Source organism: Crocodylus siamensis, chromosome 1 (assembly GCF_052110815.1).
Source record: "Crocodylus siamensis isolate JL-2025a chromosome 1, ASM5211081v1, whole genome shotgun sequence".
Lineage (NCBI taxonomy): Eukaryota > Metazoa > Chordata > Crocodylia > Crocodylidae > Crocodylus > Crocodylus siamensis.
In genome coordinates, this window is record NC_143395.1 from 374,658,708 (window position 1) to 374,674,374 (window position 15,667).

General features: G+C 41.2%; 1 protein-coding gene and 1 long non-coding RNA gene across 13 annotated transcripts in view; one reads left to right on the forward strand and one right to left on the reverse strand.

Moving 5' to 3' along the window:
• NBEA (neurobeachin) overlaps positions 1–15,667 on the reverse strand; it is an 835,610-nt gene that overhangs the window by 435,636 nt on the left and 384,307 nt on the right. For 7 of the 12 annotated variants that reach the window (XM_090027554.1, XM_090027509.1, XM_090027564.1 and 4 more), the window contains 2 exons: positions 12,138–12,179; positions 8,060–8,187 (listed from right to left, as the gene is read on the reverse strand). In XM_090027554.1, coding sequence (XP_089883680.1) covers positions 8,060–8,187; positions 12,138–12,179 — 170 coding nt within the window. The remainder of the gene's footprint in view (positions 1–8,059; positions 8,188–12,137; positions 12,180–15,667) is intronic. The other 5 variants (XM_090027581.1, XM_090027544.1, XM_090027571.1 and 2 more) reach the window with 1 other exon arrangement.
• The window catches only part of LOC149875094 (uncharacterized), an 81,409-nt gene that overhangs the window by 23,563 nt on the left and 42,179 nt on the right, over positions 1–15,667 (forward strand). The window lies entirely within an intron of this gene.

The window sequence follows — 15,667 nt, forward strand, 5'->3', positions numbered from 1 at the left end:
TCATAAGGGCAAATGCTAAAAGAGACACAGAGTTAAAGCATATGGAAGGGGGAAATGTGACAAGCAGCCTCTACCAACAATAATTTTGTAAAGACCCTAGATATCAATATCAGGTTTCAGAGGGAAAGACAATTTTACTGTACAGTAGGAGAAAGCAATGTCCAAGGGCAAAACCTGGAAGAAGGATGTTATTTGCACCCTACATCTGGTTCTCTGGAAAACTTGCTAGACTTGCAGTGTAGATTGATTCCATTACCTCCTGGGGGGTAAAGGGTGGGGCAAATACCAGTCTAACTGTTTCAAGTCCAAACTCAGGCAGAGTCCCTGTTGGGTTCTGAATGATGAATTAAGTGGAATAAGAACCGGAGAACCTCTGCCTGCGGGGAACAGCAATCACAGCATGAACATCCTGTAGATGCTGAACACTTTTCTGGCATACTGCCTTGTTTTTCTTTGGAAATGGATGGAGGAAGAATAAAATAAGGAATAAGATGGTTGTTTTCAAAAATTCTACATCATGATCCTGAGTTACCATGCAGCAGCCCCATTTGTCTGGTGTAATGAGTCCACCTGCAGGTTATGATACAGCAGTGCTTATAAATGGAAAGGGGCTTACTTGGAAAGCCTCTTTTAAATTCTTTTCAGGGAGCAGTACCAAGTAGTCTCTTGTTAAACTTTCCCCAAGATTGGCATAATAGCAGAAACAGTAGCAATTGGAAGAATACAGAAAGCTGTAAGAGAAAGGATATATATGAGGAAGATACCAAAGCCAGGGGAAAATGAGCATGAGGTCATTGGAAGGTATTCTACTAGAGGTGGGACAAAGAGTCTCATATTATCCAACATTTCACCAATGGCTTGAGAGCGGGAAGTGGGCCTTCAAGCTTAAAAAATAAACCTTGGAAGATATACCCAAGACTGCAAGTGGCAAGCAATGCCTGATATATCAATAAATATCAGCTTGTCCCAATCTGTTTCAATCATCTCAATACTTCCTTACCAACATTTTATAAATTGTAATTGTATGACATCTTCCTTATTGCCTAATCCCATAAAGTTTAAAAACTAGCATTAATTAAAACCCAGCAAATTTCAGCATTTTAGGTATTTTTAAATTCAACACTTTCATCAAAAACTGATTTGAATAGTTCTTCCAGAAATTCTTACTCAGTTAATTTCTTTCCTGAAAAAAACAAAAAACAAAAAAAGCTTTTCCTGGTATGGTCTATAAATCAATTTCTTATTATAGTGAATGTAGGCAGGTGGTTCCCAGTTTTTACTTATTCTTCTCATATTTTCAATCAGTTTTTCCTCTGTCGGTAAGAAACAGATCAAGGACAGCTATTGTTCTACAGGGACATTTTGTATTTTGGATTATGTTATCTTCTGTTAACTGGTATAAAGAGATGGGATAAAGAGTCAAAGTACTAACCAACAATGCAAAACAAAGTTAAACTGGGACCACCCAGGCCTAAGACAAAGGAGAGGGCACAAGCAGTTAACCTATGTTACACAGTGTAATGCATCTTAGTAAGTGTCCAATTCATTAGACAGCAAGAGAGTGTCTCCAGCAGAAGTACACTTACATGTAATTAATTATTGGCAGTTCACTTTCTTGAAAGTGCCAGATGCTATGCATTTTCTAGTAGCTTTCTGGAACGCTGATCTGCAATATTTCCTCCCATGTTAGACATCTGTTCAGAGGATGCATATGGGGGTAAAAAACCCTGCCATTCAAGAATTAAATCTGGATGATCAGGCCAGCATATCCCTTTTCCACTTCACAATCAATACACATGTGACAGGCCTTAAATGTGGTGGGCACAATATACTTGGATTCTGATGTAGCTTTATATGCCATTCTCATAAGTAGTAAGTACAGAATTATCACATTTGGGGACTGTACAGAATTATCACATTTGGTTAATATGTAATAGGTTGAATAACTATAAGCAAAGTGTTGTTATTAAAAGTCTGATGTCAGACTGACAGGTTGGGGGGGAAGTAGCACTGATGAGAAGGATCTGGGAGTTGAATGAATCAGCATGAACCAGCAATTCCATTCCACTGCAAACCAAAAAAGAAAAAAAGGGAGGCATAGGTGATTGGTAGGGAGTGCATGGGGATGCCCATGCCCCCCGATGGCCGACAGAAATACTGTTGGTATGGCTGGTGCCCACCCTGACAGGACCACTGCCATTGGCGGCTTCTGTGGGTGTCCCCCCCCAGATTCAGGAGGCACCGGTCACTCCTGGGGGGGGGGGTGCTACCTTAACACAAGCACTGCGTGAAAACGTGGGAGGGAACTATAACCACTGTGCTCTATTTCATCAAATAGTACCTTCTGCCAATTGGTAGGGCTGTGAACCCTGGATTTGTTGGAGCGTAGCTCATATGTAAGCATAAATCAGCATCTTTATGCCCCATCATGCTCAGATCTATGTGACTGGTACATTTGTTCTACATATATACTCATGTATATGTGACTCATCAAGCTTGATATATAATGTTGTAAGAAACATTTCACATTCAAGAAACTTTTAATAACTGTGACCATACTCAAAAAGGTTGCTTCAGCAGACATTTTGTATAGTAGTCTCAAACAGGGAAAGCATTCTGTACCAACTGACTTCCGGTCCATATCTTGGTTATCTGAACAGCAGCATTTTATTTGTTACTACTTTGTAATTGTTGTTGTTATATAACAAATCGTTCTCTTTTAAACTTAATTCAATACTATATCTCTAAAGTTTGATGTAGTAACTTGCAACTATTTCACTTATCCAAAGAAACTCAGCTATAAAATTGTTTCAACAGATGCTGTCCAAAGCTGGATGGTTAATTCAGAATCCAGGGAATTAATGTTGCTTACCTCCTGCCAAATTCAGGGTTTTCAGTCACTCCTGGTAACAAAGATTGATAACATAGGTAAAGAGCAGGGGGAGCAGCAGCTACATTAACTCTCTGGGTTACAGAGAGCAACTCTGGCAGATGTGGGGATTACCGTCATCATTGGCACTGCCATTGGGTTGTCTGATTCCAGATGCAGTTTGTAGGGTTTGAGACCACTGATGTAGGCTAAAGCACATAAGACCTTTAGAGACTAAACTATTTTGTGCCACAGGTAGAGAATGGACGAGAATGAAGTGTCACCCTCATTTAATACCCAAGAGCTGGATTATCTAATCTCATTTCAAACTAGGGACAGACATTCAAAAAGCCTGAGTCTGAAATGATTCTGTCTTTGCAGGTTAGTCTAACCTGGCTAGGCTGACCCAGTTTGTAACTGTACAGACATTCCAGACATGCAGGAACATGGCTGAAGTGGCTCAGCTTCGAAGCCAGGGGGAGGCAGGGGTGGTGCTAAAGCAGCCCTCCCATCCCTTGCACAGCACTGAGCTAAGGGGGCCGTGGCCAGATCCCGGCAGGATGCTCTGATTAGCCCAGCAATGAATTAATAACAGTGTTTATCACCCCCTAACTCAGTGTTTATCACTCCATTAAGAAAACAGAGGGACATTACCAGCTACCTGTTGATGCTACCTGTTGATTCAGTGTAAACTGTAGCCAGCATGTGGTCTCCTAGCTAATACATAGACACATCTCTACAAGGCAGAGGGGAGGGGGGAATTCCTGCTTAGCAGGAAATGGTTAGGGGGAGAGGGGGAGCAGCCTGCAGTCCCTGCTGGAGCTACTGACAAGGAGCAGAGGGGCGGGGCCAGCCCTGCTATGGAACAGAGAGCCCTGCCCATCCCAGGGAGCATGCTGGGATGCTGGGGGTGTCTGGTTTATCTTAAGCTAGCAAGGGGTCTGGGACAGACATTGCATGAACTGGTTTGAGCCAAATCAGTTAAGTCTGATAAAAATCAGTTAAGTCTACTATATTCAACCATGTTTATCTCAAACTGGTTTCAGCCATTTTCAAATCAGTTTATGTGGACTGAACATATGTTCTGTTACAGGTTTAACTAGTTTCTGATCACTTAAACCAGTTTGTGTGTAATCTCTGTCCATAGCCTTAAAGACTCTAAAGGGACGGTGAGTCTGTTGCTTTTCCTCATAAACATTTCCAATGTGTAATTGCTCTTGCTGCTAAGTAACTGCGACTTATTTCAAGCCTGCATTAATATAACTTTAACTTCTAGCCATTCAATCTCATTACATTTTGGTCAGGAAGGTTAAAAAGAGCCTCACTATCTGTTCTCTATTTCCATACACAGTGATCTAATCTACCTTCGCTTCAATAAAACAAATGGATAGAGCTGTCTAAATTCCGTTGAATATGCTTGCTTTCCAGCCCCTTTGTCCTTTTTTGTGGCCTTCCTTTAAACTCTCTCTAGAATATCCTTATCCCTCTTCAAGTACTAACATGAGAACTTAGGAAGAGTACTTGCTAAAGTACAGAAAGAATCGTTGCTTTATTTTTATTGTCTTTTTTTAAAATCAATGTAAAGATCATATGAAAGTAAGGTTGGAAGACACCCCCCAACATCATCCTGTCTAAACCCCTGCTCGAGAAAGGATCATTCCTGACTAAAAACTATTCCAGCCAAGTGTCTGTCTAATCTGTTCTTGAGCATTCTATGAGAGATTCTATGCCTTCTCTGGGTAGCCTTTTCAATGCTGGACCATCCTCAAAATCAGAAAGTTTTTCCTAATCTCCAACCTACATTTCTTCTGCTGTAGCTTGAAGCCCCTGCTCCTAGGCCTGTCCTCTTCAGCCACAGAGCAAAGCCCACCTTCATCCTCTGTGTAATCACCCATCAGGTATCTGAGCATGGTTGTTATCAAATTCCTCCTCAGTCTTCTCTTCTACAAACTAAACAGACCTAGACCTTTTAGCCTTTGTTCATAAATCTTGTCTTCCAGACCCCTAATTATTTTTGCTGCTCTGCACTGAACTCTCCCCAGTTTATCCATAGCATTCTTGAAGTATGGAGCCCAAAACTGGATATAGTGCTACAGAGTGGAAAAAACACTTTCCATGATTTATAAGTGACACTGAAACCTGTTAATACAACCCAGCATGCTGTTGGCTTTTTCCTGCAACAATAGCACACTGTTGGCTCATATTCAGTTTATGGATTACTGTAAAGTTTACAGTCTGTAGTGCTGTACCCTAGCCCGTCATTCCCCTGTCTGTATTTATGCAAGTTATGATTCCATTCCAGGTGCAGGATTTTGTATTTGTCCTTGTTGAACTTCACCTGTTTGAGGCAAACCATTTTTTCAATACTTCCAGGTCATCCAGGATCCTAACCTCCAGGATGGCAGTTTGCCTTCTTGCTACAGCACTGCACAGAGAGCTCATGATCTCTTGACCTATTGCTTGCCAAGACTGTCTCTTGCTAGAAACAACCTGATGAATTATGATGCATTGGGTTGAACTGAAACACATTTTATTGGGTTGTACTCATTTAACTAGGTGATTCATGTAACTAAATCTTACCAATCTCAGTGTTATGTGAAAGCTTTGCAGTAATGATTTTAGAGCATTATTTGGATTATTAATAAAAGTATTTAATAGTGGTGAACCACAAATTGATCGTTAGGGTCCTTTCATGAGAAAAAAAGCCCTACTTGCTGTTTATTCCTCATTAAAAATTATATTTTTGGATCAGATAGTGAGCCAGTTTTTAATTAATCTAGTGAGTGTCCTGAAAAGCCGTATAAAGCAAGTTTGAAATTAACATTTAAACATATTTCCTCTCACACATTAAAGTTAATTTTTAAAATACTTTTTTAGACTGTTGATTACGTGCTTTGCTGGAGAGTGCTAATCAATTAGCAAAGTACACTTATTAGCTGAAAGAAAAAGTTTCTGGCCATGTGAAAGAAATAAGAAATCTGGATATGGAAGATTTAAGGAAAAAGAGAGTGTGAAAGAAAACACAAAGTCTGCAGCACAGGGAGGCTGGGTGCCAGCAAGCAGTCGATTTATAGCATCTGTACTCCAGACCACAGAAACAACCAAAAAAACTTTTAAAAGCTTCTGGGAAAAAGGCAGAGTCTAAAGTACTCCAAATTTTTAAAACTGTTTTTCAGAAAAGTAGACCAAAGAATTCCCAGACCGCTATAATCTTCAAGACAAATGATTAACTACACACTTTTAACAGTAAAAATGACATGTTATTCAAGGTTTTAGACCTCAATGACAGCTGAGCTGAGTAGTATTGGAGGATTTTTTTCCCTAGTGATAGAGAAGAATAAAGTGTTTATGCTGATTCTTATAAATTCATTGTAAGTTTGATCACAAAGTGTCAGTACCTCTATAATGCCTCAATTACTTTGATTCCTGAAGGAATGTTTTGGAAAATTTCTCCATAGCTTCAAGAACTCTCCCAACGTTAGGTACTAGGGTGTGCGAAGCGGGCTGTATTCGATTGGGATTCAGCCCAATTCAGGGGAAAGTGATTCAATTTGCTGATTTGAATCACTGTCCTGATTCAATTTGGCCAAATCTGAATCTGAAGATTCTGTTCTGAACTGGAGAATCACCAATTTAGCTATAAACACAGCTTTATATGTTTTTTCAACATACCTCAAAGTACCAGGAGCAGCTTCTGAACTCTGAGATAGTGGGGCAGATGGAGCATCTCACCAGAGCATGGGGGAAGGGACGGGTCCCCAGCGTGCTTGGCAGCGGACCCAGGAGTGGACCAGAAGTACTTCTGGCCCACCTCCAGGTCCACCGCTGAGCGAGCAGGGGGCTTCCCCCACACCCCCCGAGTTCAGCGATCAATAAGAATCCTGGTTTTCTGTTTCTCATGGAAAAACAGAGAAAACCATGGATTTCACATTTTTATCAGAGAAAACACAGATTAGAAAAGGGGCGGGGAAACCCTCAACCCTGCCAGGAGGAGAAGAGAAGGGGCCAACTGTAAACCTCCCTCCCAGCCAGGGTGCCTGGCCAGGGAGTGCCCAAGCTGGCTGGGAGCTGAGGGAGCAGGGAGGTTTACAGCTGGCCAGGAGCAGTGGGGGTTTCCAGCCAGCCAAGCGCTCAGGAGGATTTTGGAGGTCCCATTAGTGCTTTAGAGGCATGTAATAGCCTTGAGTCCTGCCAAGGGCAGGCTCAAGGCCCAAGCTGTTACAAGCCGAGAGTGGACAGAGAGAGTGTTATACGATAGCTGCAGAAGGGTTTGGAGCCTGGCAAACAGGGGTCAGGGGCCCAGTACAGATGTTAGTTAGAGCCTTATAGCCAGGCCCGATGCAGTGGGTCTAGGCTAGATGGTCTAGCTAAAGTAAAGGACTCGAGGCTGGGGAGGGGAGGCTGAAACCCCAACAGTGAGACTAGTAACATCTGTGAGGCATGGGGCATTGTGGAGGGATGGTATGAAGCTGTGCAATTAGTTCTTAAGGCAGGAGCTCTGCACTGCAGGGTGTTCTTTGGAGCAAAGACCAGATTGGGGAAGCCCTGGGGACAGCCTTCCCTTTGAGAACCAAAAGAAACATCAAGACATGGCAGGTGAGTGAAGGGGAGACTGTTCGCAGAAGTGGATTGAAATAAAGGGGACTCTAGGGTGCCTCCAGGGCTTCTTGACCACCCTGGGGATGGTGCCCTTTTACAGGCACAAAATCAATTACCTATCATGAAATCTTCCATTTCTATTCTCATATGTTATCTTTCTTAGCACTACCCCCTTCTCAAGGTAAATTCTTTCTATAATGTTACTTTTTGTCCAGCCTTGAAAGTAGGCTAAAAGACTTACAGTACCCTTAACATTTTAAATAAATTTAATCATACAGTATTTTGTTTGTCCGGGCCCAAGATAAAAGGCTTTTACATTTACCAAGGATCCCACTTACAAAACAAATTAAGAAACCAGGCACAGAAACAGTCCATTTTCAAGATCCCACAGACTACTTAAATCTACTTAGGAAGTAAACAACAGGAAATAAAATATTTTCTTCCTAATTTTTAATGCATCAATTATTAACCAAAAATACTTACATAAATTCCTCTAAGAGACACGCATTAATTCACAGTTCGTAGTTGTATATAATTTTGTGACTATAAAGCAACAGCTAAGTATTAGGAACATAATAATGGGAACAGTACCTTCAATCAACAGCTCTTGTCCATGACTGCCCAAAAGAGTACGGGACAGGAAAGGGGCGAAATCTACAAAAATTTCACGCAGGAGGGGTGCCACCTTTTCTAGAGCTCTCTCAAGCTTTGCAGTGATGCTGTTGAAAACAAAGTATCCAAGTTGAAGGCATATAAACACTACAGGTTAAACAATGTCAAATCATGCCCATTTCCTAACAAATACTCAAATAATCAGTGTTTCTCCCAATAACAGAATTACCACAATTATGATTAACAATACAGTGTTTAAAAACCATAATCTCATGTTAAGCTCAGAAATATGGCAGTCTCACTAGCTAAGCAGAATTTACACGTGAATACAAAATATTTATTCTAATTTTTAAGGATGATGAGAGATCCCCAGGTATCCAAACACTTCAACAACTTAGGATGTAAGTTTGAACATAAAAAAAGAAGAAAAAAGACTGCTCCTTTGCTGCAACATATGGCAACAAGGTATAAACCTCAAAAAGTTTAAGTACAGAAAATTCTATAATAGAATGAAAATAGTGTTCTGTGTAAAATATCCAACTTCTAAATCTCCTCAATTTAAGTCATATTTTCTCTGACATCCATGAGACAAAGACTCATTATTAGTCTAACAGGATGTGCCAGATACCCCCAGCCTTATCTTCCTCTTCAATAAGGAAGAAACTAATCTTATACTGCCAGTATCAATATTATACAAGTGAATACAGCAAATAAGCTTATTTTAAATATAAAAAATAGCATAAATGTGTAATACCAATTGCCCTGTAGCAGCAATTTTGCACTGTCCTGGGAGATTATACCATTCTTTTACACACATGGTTGAAGCAGAATATAGGAGTTTTTACTGGTTTAAGATCATATCATAAAATTACTCTTTCCTGTTTAGACTTTCAAGTAACAAAATCTAGCTCTCAGTGGACAGGCTACTGGATGTGAATTAATAAACTTGCATTCTCTTCCTCAAGCTTTGTGTTTAACCAGTAATTTTATCTTGAGTAGAATCAAATCACCTCTTCTTGCTTCTGTCTCCTCCCCTTGTCTATTTTGTCTATTTAGACTCTTTGAACTCTTTGAAGTTATTCTTAATGTGTGTTTGTTGTGTGCAGCACAGTTGGGGCATCCATCTAAATCATACATCAATATAAAAAAATCATCCTTTATCTAGAGGTCCAAGTGCAATATGGAAAAGGACAGTCTTTAGACATAAACTGGTTTAAGCGATCAGAAACTGGTTCAAACCTGTAACAGTACAGAAGTTCAGTACACATAAACCAGTCTGAAAATGGCTGAAACCAGTTTGAGATGTTACATTCAACCAGGTTTATTAAACTTAACTGATTTGGGTCAAACCAATTTCTGCAATGCCTGTCCCAGACCCCTTCCTGACTTAAGTTAAACCAGAGTCTGCCAGTGTCCTGGCATGGTCTCTAAGATTGGGTGGGGCTCTGCTCCAGAGAGCTGGGCTTGCCCTTCCCCTCTGCTCCCTGACTGCCACTCCAGCAGAGACTGCAGGTACATTGGGGTTTGCTTGGCTTCCTCCTGCTTCCCTACTCCCTGCTTAAGCAGGAATTCCCCCTCCCCTCTGCCTAACACAGGCACCTCTCAGCATTAGCTAGCATACCACATGATAGCTATGGTCCATGCTGTGGAAGACAAGATAAAGGCAAACAGGACTATGGTGGCTTAGGGCTTTCTGGAGCTAATCAACAAGTAGCTGGTAATGTAGCTTCATTCTTTCCTTGGAAAAGCCATTTCAGAAGAGCTTGAACTAATGAGGAGAGGCTGATAAACAGTGAGTTAGGGGTGATAAACACTATATTATCAACTCCCTATTGGGCTGAGTGGACAGGGCTTCCTAACCAGAGCATCCTGCCATGGCCATGCTTCACCCCCCCAGCTCAGAACTATGGAAGGGAAGGCTGCTCTAGCACCCCCCAGCTTGTAGCTTGAGCCACTGCAGGCATGTGCCAACATTTCTTCAGTCCAGAGCGGGGCTAGGGACAGACATTCAAAAAGCTTGAGCCTGAACTGATTCAAGCTTTGCAAGTTAGTCTAACTGGCTAGGCTAAACCACTTTAACTGCACAGACATCCCCTCTGGACTGAAAAAAGTGCCGGCACATGCCTGCAGTGGCTCAGGCTAGAAGCTGGGGGGGAGAGGTGTGGCATTAGAGTAGCCCTCCCTTCCCTTCCACAAGGCTAAGCTGAGGGGGGCATGGCCAGGCCCCAGCAGGATACCGTGATTAGGGACACCCCCTCACACACTTTAACAGAGCATTTATCAGGCCTGTCATCAGCATTTAGCACCCCTTCAGAAAACAAAAGCCTTGCTTATTAGTTCAAGCTCTTCTTAAAAATCTTTTTCCAAAGGAAGGAATGCAGGGAGATTACCAGCTGAGCTGTTGATTAGCTCCAAAAGTCTGTAAGCGGACACTACCCTATCTGCATTACACAGCATTAGCTATCATACTACATGCTGGCTACAGCCAGTGCTGTGGGAAAGAGGAGGAAGGGATCTCTGCTTAAGCTGTGAGTGGTGAGAGGAGGGGAGAAGGGCACAGGGAAGCCAGCAGATCCTGCTGTGCCTGCAAGTCTCTGCTGGAGCTCCAACCAGGGAGCAGAGGGGAGGGCCCAGATCTGCCGTGGAGCAGAGAGCCTCGCCCAGCTCAGAGAGCAAGCCAGGATGCTGGGAGAATCTGATTTCACTTAAACCAGCAAAGGGTCTGGGACAGACATTGCATAAGCTGGTTTGACCCAAATCAGTTAAGCCTGATACTACATTCAAGCAGGTTTATCTGAAACTGGTTTCAGCCATTTTCAAACTGGTTTATGTGCACTGAATGTCTGTTCTGTTACAGGTTTAAGCCAGTTTCTGATCACTTAAACTGGTTTATGTGTAATGTCTGTCCCTACCCGGGATTTCAGTGTGGTTACAAACCAGTTTACCCTAGCCTTGTTAGACTAACCTGCGAAGATTGAATCAGTTCAGGCTCAGGCTTTTTGAATGTCTGTCCCTAGCCTATTCGTCCTTGTTCTCCCCATATATGTCTTGGAAAACGACTTTTTCTCTTCTTTCAAATTTGTCATAAAGATTCAAAGTCTCTTGCTTAGCACACAAGAACAAATCTTTCATTTTAAAAACCTACATGAAACTAGATTATTTTTCTATTAGGCTCTTTAGTTTTTTTTCAGGCCTCTTTGCAGTTTAACTTCAACCCATTTATGGTAGAAGTTATTTTATTTTTATTTTTTTAACAGCACTGGGAACACTGCTAACAACTAAGAATATAACCATAGGAAGCTACTGCAATAACTGGCAATATTTGGGCCGTATCAGACTCTTCAAATTTAACTTCTCTTAGCCTTAACCCTCACACAGATGCAAAATATATTTTCAAAGGAGCAAGTGGTGCAATTGCTAACTCTCCTATCCAAATACACAAACAAAGCAGTACAGTAGGAAACAGGCCACTTTAGGAAGCCTTTAAAGTTTCAACCATAATAATTAATTATTTTTCGGACTGATAGCAATAATAAAAAACTACAGAGGATAAAAAGTGAAGAAATATCTGGAAAAATGGCTGGGACGTGATATCTTAGTACTGTTCATTAGGAGTGTTGTACACTGACACAAAAATGATTTGTAAAATTCCAGGATGTGGGGCAAGAAGTATTTGACCCTCAAGGTACAGATGATTATAAAGGAAGAATGTAATATATTTGCCTCTACAGTTAACAATCAAATGCAATTATCCATTCATAAACAGCTACCAGTAAAGTGTTATTTAAATTATGTAGAAGATTATATAACACAAAGACAAATCTCCAAATGACTAAGTGGAGAATGCCAGTTAAACACATGTGACCCTCTCAAAGGTTTTTCTAGATATAGAAGTAAGCAGGGAAAAAATATGTACAAAACTGTTTATTTCAATCTCTAAAACTACAAGGCTTAGATAGATTTTATCAAATCTGACAGGCAATCTATCAAGAATGGTGGGAGCAGCTTTTATTAAATATATTTTTACACACAGTTTTATGTCTCAAGGGAAGCTAACCATTTCTGTCTTGGAGCCTCTTTTTTTCTGGTATTCTTTGAGCTACATAAAAAAAGAAAACAGATTCTAAAAGATCAATGTCTTTATTAACAATGATAACAACAACTCTAAAAGTCTACCTAAAGTCTTGATTTCCCTTTTGTGAAGATTTATTGCAAGACAGATCTACTACTTCATGTTTGGAGAAGGAAATAGTATCATAGTAGTTTAAAGAATCCAAAACTTTTGCAGTCTAAAACCATGGTTCTAAACCTTTTTGGACTCAAGGCACCCCTCTTTACTTCTGTGAATCTGACTGGTAGCCAATATCAAAAACTAATTTATAGATTACAGCTATTACCTCCTTGCAGAGGGGCCTGGCAGTGGGAATGGGGGATTATCCAGGCAGGGAAAAGTCTGAGCCAGTGCTTATGTGCTTTAGTTTAGCTGCTTATCTCCTAACACCTCGCTTATCTACTCACACCTTGCTGCAACTTTAAACAAGATCTGGTAACACCCTGGTTGAGAATCACTGGTGTAAAAGCATTCACTCCACTAAAATACAAGATTGTTTTCAATGCTCAATTAAATACTCAGTTAAATCTGCTAATTCATATCCTCTGTAGGACTTTAAACTAGAAGGAGATAAAGTTGCATGTTGGTATATATTCTATATGTCATGCTCTATCTTTACAAGAGGAACTTGCTCATGAATGTAAAATTTCCACTGGCCATCTGTGAATATAATCAATAATTTTATCACCTGACAATTCAGAGACACTGCTTAGAGAATTGACACTAATTTCTGTGACATGACTTAAATGTCTGATGTAGCAGTTCTCCATCTTTTTAGACTCAAAGAATACCTCAGAAAATACCTCTTAAGTTTTCACTCTTTTTTTTCTACTACAGAAAAATAACAGAGCAATTCTGATGCAAAGAAGTCAGAAAGACCACAACAGGTCAGAAATGTATTTAACACTATGGATTCCTATTTGAAATCTCAGGGTTTATCTTGTGAATCATGTCTGCACACACAACAATGCTAACATTGTATGGCACCACAGCATACTTGAAAGGATCCCTGGCACCCTGGATGAGAATCAATGGTCTCAGGAATATACACTTTAACCAAAGACTTAAAATAATCTCCTCTATGCACATCCTAAAATATACACAGTGAGAAAGAAATATGCAAAACTTTACTCCAGTGGCATTTAGGCAAAAACATCTTCTGGAAGGCCAGAGGTTTGGATTTTATTTCCTCCTCTACCACTAACCTGCAGTATGATCTCAGTTAAATCACTTCATCTCTTATAGCCTGTTTCCCATACCTCCTATACTCTAATTTACCTACTTAGACTTCAAACAATTTGGAACAAAATTTGTTCAGCACCTACTACAACTGAAGCTTGAAGTTGTTTTGCCGTATATATAATAGATTAGTTTAGAAAGGAAGAATGATCTGAAATTACAATAAAATTCTATTAAAACTGTATTGTTTTTGTTTTCAATTCAAGGAAGGCCTTGCATTCAAGGTTTTACTATGGCTATATACAAGGAGTCTGCAACATTTCCCAGCAGACTCAGCTTGGGTCCGAGATGGGAAAACACTAGTATCTGCTCACTTGCCCTGGAGCCCATACCATGATGCAGTACAGGGAGACCCCTCCCCCCCCACGCTGAAGCCCAGGGTGCAGCACAGAGTAGGCAGAGCTCCCTTTCTGCCAAAGCCTGAAGCAACAGGGTTCTGTTCAGTCTAGTGTAGAAACAGCCCCCAAGCACCAAATGCTATCAAAGCCATCACTCCAAATCGGACCCACAGGCCACAAGTTATCAATCCCTGCTATATATACTATTTCCTGCATGGTTACCTCTGCTTTTTATGGCTAGGGACAGACATTACACATAAACTGGTTTAAGTGATCAGAAACCAGCTTAAACCTGTAACAGAACAGATGTTCAGTGCACATAAACCAGTTTGAAAATGGCTGAAACCAGTTTGAGATAAACCTGGTCGAATGTAAAATCAGACTTAACTGATGTGGTTCAAACTGGTTTACGTAATGTCTATCCCAGACCCCTTGCTGGTTTAAAATAAATCAGACACCCCCAACATCCAGGCATGCTCTTGGGCTGGGCGAGTCTCTCCGCTCTAGCCCAGCCAGGCTAGTCTCTCCCCTCTGCTCTCTAGCTGAAGCAGGAGTAGAGTGTGGCCAGATGCCGGCCTGCCATGGCCCCTGAGGCAAATTTCTCCCTCCGTCCCTTCTCCTTTCCCCTCCCCCCGGCAAACCCTGGGGACTGCAACTGCTGTTTGCTAGCCCCAGCATCTCCCTGGCTTGTCTGTAAACAGGCAGGGGTGGAGTTAATTGCTCACTGTGTCCCCTCTCTCCCCTGGAACTGCTAGGGCTTTGGCTGGAGTGGGGCAGAGAGGCAAGCTAGTGTGAGCCCAGAGCTAAGAAGCATGTGTGATAATCTTCACATATGCTTATTAAGAGTTAGGAGAAGTTGCAAACAGCTTCACCAAAAAATGTGGAGAGCTATATTTAAATTATAAAGCCTTTCTGAATGCCTGGCTGTAAGGAGACACTGGCCTCAGTATTAGTAAAACTAATTCTCGTCTTCCTGGTTTACATTTTAAGTTAGGCTCATTTGTGTATGCTGTGTTTTACTGGACTGTACCTTAGCTTAGGTGAAGATTTTTGGTAGTTCCCTGTTGTATGCTTTGCAAATTGCTGTGTTCAATACATGCTTGCTTCAGAGAAAGGACTTTTTCCCCATCCCCCCATCTCAAGGCTGGTGTCTAGCTATGCCCCCTCCACGCCACTAGGGAGGGGTGAGCGCCTTGGAGGGTGTCTCTCATCCGCCTTTTTGGCAATGGCTAGCAGGCACGCGCTAGCATCCATAGCTTCCAGCTTGACCCACTGCAGGCATGTGCCTGCATTTCCTGGTTTAACAGAGTATGTCTGTCCAGTTATTAATTAGTTCACGCTGTGCAGCTTAGACTAACCTGCAAAGACTGAATCAATTCAGGCTTGGGCTTTTTGAATGTCTGTCCCTAATTTATTAGGTAACAAAGATACACCTATTGCTAATTAGCAGTTATCTTACAGCTTGTTAGTAGTCTTTTCTGTTGCACCCAATGTGTTTCACACACTGCTTTGCAAAGTGATTTTATTACAGCAGACATCAAAAGAAAAGAAAAGAAAAGGGAAGTTGCAGAGGAATGAATCCCTAAATAGAAGGAAAATAGTGCAAGCACTCAGAACTATCCTTCAGAATGGGTAGTTACATGTTATTTCCTGTACTTTTTAAATTATGCCGACTGAGTTTGTAGCTGCAGCATCAGATATACACTTAGCAAAAAAACCAAATGTCAATACTTAGGAAATTCCAACATTACTTTAATCCCTCCCACACCCAAATTCAAGATTCCTTGTAAAATGATTCATCTGAAACAAGCTCCCAGAAATATTTTTGCAGGATAGGCCAGACTTTCCTTTATCATTCATACTACTAGGGAGGACTGGGGCTCCATTTCCCTCCCCTTG